The 7703-nt window shown below is 40.4% G+C and overlaps 1 protein-coding gene across 1 annotated transcript; it reads right to left on the reverse strand.

Annotated features, from left to right (window-relative positions):
* On the reverse strand, nucleotides 1-6986 carry GGCT (gamma-glutamylcyclotransferase). The gene is made up of 4 exons (XM_036897339.2): nucleotides 6738-6986; nucleotides 2689-2834; nucleotides 1625-1760; nucleotides 1-559 (listed from the first exon to the last, which is right to left on the reverse strand). Exons 1-4 carry the CDS (start codon nucleotides 6876-6878, stop codon nucleotides 410-412), a joined length of 573 nt encoding a protein of 190 aa, XP_036753234.1. The 5' UTR covers nucleotides 6879-6986; the 3' UTR covers nucleotides 1-409.
* Between the last annotated feature and the right edge of the window lie 717 nt (nucleotides 6987-7703).

Genomic DNA, 7703 nt, shown 5'->3' on the forward strand with positions numbered 1-7703 from the left:
GCCATTTTTTAAATTAAAAAATTTTTATTATCAACTGCCTGTGTAGTTTCCTTGTTCTTATTAAGCTGATTAAAAAAAAAAAAATCCCAGAGCAGGGCGATTAGCCAGCACAGTCTTTAAGTTGCAAATCTGTCCTTTGTCACAGAGCAAGAATATACTTCAGATCAACTCAAGAAAATAACTTTCATGGAAGGAGTACCCACATCCCTTTGTCATACACTCCAGTGCCTCATGGCTCCCTTCTCAATTGTTTATAGAAAGAAACTGGGTTAGAAGTTAGTCTGAAAACAAGGAATTACTCAAGTGGATATGCTGGAGCACTGTTAAAAATATATTAAACATAGAGATACCCCAGATCTCTGTTCTAAACATTAGAAATATGTTAGTATAGAGAAAATATCTGCATTTTCTACTGCCGATGAATTTTTGCTTCTCCCTTTTTGATAATGTCTTTAATTTCTTCTGAGACTTCTCCTTCGTAGTCATTTGGTTCTATGGCATTTAACATCTTCTGATACTCCAGTGGCAAACCATTCTCTTTTGCACCCAAGCAAATGACCTAGAAATGGTTGTAATAAACAAACAAACAAAAAAATCTCTTTGGTTAGGAACATAACTTAGTACACCACAGCTTTGAGGTATATCAAAATGTGAATATTAGCTTTCAGATAACTCTAGAGTTAACTCCAGAACAAACAACTATAGAATGAACTAGAGATATAATCCTTCCTCTCGCATCAAGCATGAATGTGCAGGGAGTTTTCAAAGCCTTCATGGAACATCAATTCTACTCAATAATATGATTTAAAATATTTTTATATTAAGACAAAAACTTATAGAATTTGCATGATCTTTTAGGAAAAAAAACTCCATTCTTAAAAAAATGTAAAGTTTCCAGGGAACCTTTTAGTTTAATCCTGGAGTCTACCTGTAAATTAGATATGAGGGAATAAACAGCAACTGTGTTCAGTGATACTTCACAGATCCATAGCAGGGTAATTCCTCCAGGCTCCATACTAGAAAATTCCAGATTAGGCCCAGGGGCTGGGTTACCTACTCCAAGTGCCATGCCCTGATTGGGCCTGGCAAGAAGTACCTAAGTTTGAGTTTTCGGAAAGGGGTGTTGGGGACTCTATCTTACATTTTTTTCCTATGCCTTGTGGGAGTGGTTTCCCTGATTCTGAAGGCAATGTGACTTTTTTCCCCCTCCATCTAGAGATGAAAAACATTTCAGCAATAGGAAATATATGTTTTTCTCCATAAAAATGAATCTTGGTGTTCATGATATACTATTTTGTGGAGAGAAAAAAAATTACAAAAGCATATGTACAGAATAAATCTAAAAATACACTCCATGTTATTTTCTACTTTAAGAAAGAAAATATCTAGAATTATGACTCATATACATTTCTAAAAGTTTTAGGAACATAGTTCTATCATTACAAATCTGAACATTTTTCAATTTGCACTTTAGGTGAATAACTCATCTTTGTATTAAAAATATTTTCATTAAAATTAAGTGTTCATGCTGAACTTAAAACATAAAAGCCTTTTAAAAACAAGATATTCTTTAGCTCAATGAAAATTAAAAAGTAATCACCAAAACTCTTTGTAAGTAGCTTACCTTTTTATACTGGGGTGATGGGGGCACACTTTCATAATTTTTCACCAGATAACTTCGACAGGTTCTTTCTTTTCCTTCTTGAGTGTAAACATTAACTTCTATTGGGACATATGCTCCACTTTTAACCCCTTCTTGCCTGAAACCAGCACAGACAAATTTTAACCAAACTTAATTTAACCAAGTTTGTTAACTGTATTAACAATTTAACTAAACTATATATGGATGTATTTGCTCCTTACATACTGTGGTAGTATAACATATTATAAATACTACCATATAAAAAGTAAACTTGGCATTTCAATTAGAAATCCTAAGACTCACTATTACTTGGCATACTTTTAACAGATCTATTTATCCTATCTAAAAACATGTTTCAATGTAGTCATTTCAATATTTATACCCTTGAAACATTGTTCTCCAGGCAACAAAAATAAAGGCTGTGTTCTGACAGCAAGAAAATATTCACCCAGAGAAAAGTAGAGAGGATGGCTCATTTCTGTTTGCAAGTGAGGTAAAGTATCAAGTACATCAGATAATCTGCTCTTCTCAAGTCCTACTCTTTTTGGCCAACCTTCTTTACAATAAATGCTCTGCCACACAATTCCTGAGAGCTCTAATTCTAAAAAGTATCAAAGCATTTCTAATATACTGTTACAGTTTTATAAATCAATATTTCCCACTGATTCAACTACCACCTTAAAGAATTATTTTTTAAAAACTGGGTCTGATGAAAACTCAACAACTGCTTTTGACAAAATCAATAAAAATATGTAAAAATTATAAAACCTGCATGCCTTTTCACAATATGAAACTACAGATTTTTATAAAAAACAAATAGAATGAAAATAAGGATACCCATCTTTTACAGAGGAGTAACCTACCCTCCCAAATTTCAATCAGAAAATGTGACTTTTCTTTTTAGAAAATGTACATTAACTCTACTAGTGTTAAGAATATGTCTGTTGCTTATGGTTTTGAAAATCCAACAAATACATATGCACATCCTTGCATATAATCTACTGTTTGAATTAGTAATTTTTAAACTTGTTATTAGAAGCACCTACTTATCCAGAGAAATTAAATTGCTTTTGTTCATTTTCCATACTACTCCCCATACTTCATCGCCAGGACTTTGAAAAATGGTGGCTATACCTCCATGCCAAGTCTCACTTGTTTTGCCTTGGGGATTAGCAAAGTCAAGCTTAAAGTCCTACAAAGGAAACCAAAATGGTATGATCAGTATCCACTTGAACCAAAATTTCCCTCCTAAAAATAAAAAAAGATTTACCTTGAACTCCATGCAATTAAAACATATTCTTTAGTTGCTTCTATACATAAGTATCTGTGGGAAGTGCAAAGATAAACAAGGACACAGATCTCCAGGACTGTATTTTTCCATATTTTTCTTTAAAATAAAATGCATATTGATCCTCAAGGGAGGAACAACCTAAGACAGGCACAGTCGCAGGGGGCCCATCAGGTGAGAAATTGGGGATCAACAGAGGTGAGGCTTAGAACCTCACCCACCCTGTTTTGTGAGAAATCTTCTGCATCCGTGGATGTTTTGTTGCCCTTGTCTAGCTTGGATTAATACTTAGTCTATAGGCACAGACCTGATCATCTACATTTGCTCTCTTACAACACTAAACTATGTTTTCTACCTTTATCTTGCATCTACCTACCACTTCAGCATTTTATTTAAATAATAATAATAATAATAATAATAATAATAAGGGAGAAATGTGGGATTCACATATAAATCAAGTATAAAAATCAAACGAATAAAAAAAAATGCATATTGAATATGTGCATGTATCTTACCATAAACAAAAGGTTTAAGGGGAAAAATCCTGTAATGCCTATACAATTACTCTCATTTTTGAGAATTATTTCCCAGTCTCCTTACACATACACCGATTTTTAACTTAGGGCAGTTATAGTGAACATAACTGTTGAAACTGGGTGACAAGCTGGGGTTATAACATTCTACTTTCATGTATGTAGAGAGTACCCTGCTAGCATATATCACTATGTTTGCCCTAAGGGAGCTGGCATTTGAGGGTGATTTGAACACTTATAAACATTAACATTCATGGACTGTTCTCACGCATCTATAACAATAAGAGCAGCTAACAGTATAAAATCACTGGGCTCTATACTCTATGCTATGAGCTTTATATGGATTCCCATTTTTTACCTGTCAACTTTATTATACCCATTTAACAGTCAGAAAAACCGTGGTTTACAAAGATTGAACAACTTGCCTAAAGTCTCACAACTAATAAGTAACGGAACCAGGTTTCTAGTTTAGCTGCTTCTCACAGAGATGAGTAATCAGAGAACAGAGACCTGGGGAAGATTAAAAATCCTCACTTGGCTGTTTGGACTGGGAAGATTTCTGTCCATCTTTCCAGAGCTTAGTTTCCAAAAAAGGCTGGCCTAGATAATAAATCTAAAATTTATATTTTATCCCTCTCACTTTTATTTTCTTAAAAACCTTGTCAAACATTTCAGGAAAAAGGCTGCTTTGAGTGACCAGTACTTTCAACTGGTATATTGGATGTTCCAGGACCAAGCAACCCTGGCAAGAGATCTGATAAAAGTTACAGCCACACTAGGACCGGGTTGTCTATTGTTAAATATCCAATAAACAGTCTTCATTCCTCATCTTGCTCCACCTCTCAGGTGCTTCTGACAGTTAACCACCCTGTCATGATCTGCCTCCTGCCTGACTTTCAAACTGTTCTTTGATAGCTGTTCTCTTTGCCAACTCCTCCTCCATTACCTGGTCTTTAAATATTGGTGTTTCTAAGGGCTCAGTTTAGGTTCTTTCTCTGTTCATTCAGTAATTTACCCAAGACAGTCTCATTCCCTCCAACGACTTCAAGTAGCATCCAGAATTCCAATCATCTTTCAATCAAGCCCAGATCTCTCTTCTGAGCTTCAGAAAGTGCTTAGAACAGGGCCTCACATATAATGAGTACTTAATAAATGTTTACTAATATTTTTCTGCTCACTTATATAACAAGCATCTCAAACTCAGTACGTTCAAACTGAGCTTGATTTTCCCTCCCAAGTCTGATTCTCCTCTTTACAAACATCACCATCATCCATCCTGTTGCACCGAAAATCTCAGTCATCTTTGTTAACTGCTCCTCCCTTCCCAAATAAGCACCAAGGTTATCGCCTACATATCTCCCCTCCATCCTCCACTGCTACCACTCTAATCAAGGCACCATTATCTTTAGTCTGGGTTGCTTCAAAAGCTTTCTAACTGGGCTCCTCATATCCACTCTTGCCTCCCTTCCAATCCATTTTTCCACAGCAACCAGAATGAGCATTCAAAGGTACAAAATCTATCTTCTGTTTACTTAAATTCTGCAAGGGGTCTTTTCATTGCTCTCATGATGGAGACCAAAGTCTTCTTTGGCCTCGGTGATCCTGTAACATGTGGCCCTTCCTGATCTTTCCAGTCCTCATGCTACATCCTCCTCACACACTACACTCCAACCACATTAGCTAGAGCTTCGGCTTTCCTAAGATTTTTTTACATATGTTGTTCCTTCTGTTTTGTTTGCCCAAACATGACCTCTCCAATCATTCAGTTCTCAGATTAAAGGTCTCATTTTCAGGAACAGCTTTACTAAGCATCCTAGTTAGGGCAGGTCCCCAAGTCATACATACACTCCTATGTCTTTTTAAGACTTCACTTTTCTTTAGAGCAGTTTTAGGTTCATAGCAAAATTGGGAGGAAGTTACATGTCTCCTTTTTGAGACTGACCATAACTGTAATTGAATAATCATCCGTTTGAAAGGTCTTTCCCTTGTCCCACTGATAAGTTTGTGAGCCTCTTTCCCACATTTGGGGAATTCCCTATCTTACAAGTCTCAGGGTAGAAAGTGCCAAAGCCTGACTCCCATTTTTGAAGCTCCATATGATAGAAGTTGGTTCCTCCAACTTTGCTTGCAGCCAGGGCATGGGCATGTGGCCAATACTTAGCCAATCAAAACACCCACTTGGGGCTTTGAATTAGAAACTAGTGCCCAAAGACGCAGAAACTCCACCCTGGTGGCAGTGGCGACATCTGGGTTTTGGGAACTGCAGGAGTGTAATGACAGCAGCAGGCAGGGTGGGGAGCAGGTGGTGCCAGTGATGCACAATGCAGTGACAACGTTTGCCAAGCTCAGGGTGCTGCAGCGACCTCTGGGGCTGGTTCTGTCTGTGATACTGCCTGTGTTATGGGGGCCTCGCTTCCTTATGTCTGCCTGTTTGTCAGCTTTGCAGTTCTGCCTTTTGGGCATTCTGTGAACTTCCAACAACCTTTCAGCACATTCTTTTTATGCTTAAATCAGCCACTTTCTGTTGCTTGTCACTAAGAACTCTGGTGACAATAGCAGCGACCATATTTGTCTAAGTCGATGTCAAAAGGTTTTGTACATAATTTGTGTGTATTTCCCTCCTATAGACTGGAAGGTCCTCAAAGCATCCAACTTTACTCCAGGTTAAGTACTGGAATAATATGTACTAAATGAATGAATGGACTGTCCTGAAGAGCAGTGATTTTTACCAAGGTGGGTTATGGTTCATCCCGCCACAAGACATAACTGGGCACAGCCCTTAAGATAATAAGACACAGTTCCAGCCTTCAGGACCTGTCAGATCCGGAGCAAAAGACAGGTGAAAGAATTTTTACAAAACCAGGTGACAGGTCCTGTAGCAAAATCACGTACAGAACAGAAAGCAATTGATTACATGACGTGAGTCAGAGAAGGTTTCTCAGAGGCACCACTTGAATAGATTCTATGAGAACGGCCCTAAAGTTAGTGGACAAGAGAAGGAACGAGTAGCTTGTGGAACAGTTAGGACGGAGAAATCCCGGCAGCCCGGAGCGCACAGCTGCTGGGGTAGCATAGCTCCGGAGCGGTAGGCACAGGGCCTGGAGGGCAGCAGCCAGACCGTGCAGAACCCTGGGGGTGGGTACTCATGAGGAGGAGCTGCATTCCTGGCCCTGGTATGCAGACGCACGGACCCAGACAGCGGTTTCCCGAAACCCTGGTCCCCCGGTCTGTAGAGTGGGCGCGGCGTCGCAGGGGCGGGGTGGCGGGCACTGACCTGAAGGCGGGCCACGCAGATGAACACAGCCGACGGGTTGTGGAGGTGGATCCGCTCCGTCAACAAGTTGCTGCCATAAGCGAAGTACAGAAAACTCTCCTCCTTCTGGCCCTGGGGGTCCTCGCTGCCCGAGGTCGCCATGTCCCATCAGACGCCTGCACGGCCCCAGTGTCAGAAGCTGTGGCGTGCGGAGAGGTCCACCCGCGATCTCACTCCCACCGCGCCGCAGCCTCAGAGGTAGGGGAAAAGCGGAAAGCATGGGCAGGGCGACTCGGGCTCAAGCGCTCTTTGATTGGCTGACGGTCCTCAACGATTGAGTTGCCCCCTCTGATTGGTCAGACCTACAGCCTCTTTTTCTACTCTCCACATGGTGTCTAAAATACCTAGTCCTGGGGCGACAGTGGGCTGATCCCCAATTGGATACGCTCCTCCGTTGTCCCGCCCCCATGCTCAGAGTTCCCTCTCATTGGAAGGTGGGCGGGCATTACGCGGAGGCGGGTGAGGTCTCATGGCCTGGATTTGGAAGTCACGGCGCGCAGCTCCCTGCCTGGTTTTCTCACCCGGGAGTGGCCAGCTAGGAGTTAGTTCCATGCCGGTGTGTGAGCTTTAGGGAGCTGTGCGCGGATCTGAGGCTGAACGGCGGCGCTGGCCAGGCCCCCGACGGATCCCTCACCTAGCGGCTCGCGGCATACAGTTAATCATTTTATTTAGCTTCCCCATGTACGTTGCGGTACTGACCCCTGTTGCCATCAATAGGCAGTAAATAGCAAGGGTTTTTTTTTTTTCAAATTTAACCAAGGCCTGGTTAATAGTTAACATTCACCAAGCGCTTAGCAAATAAACTAATTTATGTAAGAGCCTAGACAGGAGCCTGGCATTTAAGATAATGAGGTCAGATATCTTCCAAATGCTATCTTTTAATTCAGTGGCCTTTAAAGTTTTTGTGTTATTAAAAATTTTGAACAC

Source organism: Manis pentadactyla, chromosome 7, assembly GCF_030020395.1.
Source record: "Manis pentadactyla isolate mManPen7 chromosome 7, mManPen7.hap1, whole genome shotgun sequence".
NCBI classification, from domain to species: domain Eukaryota; kingdom Metazoa; phylum Chordata; class Mammalia; order Pholidota; family Manidae; genus Manis; species Manis pentadactyla.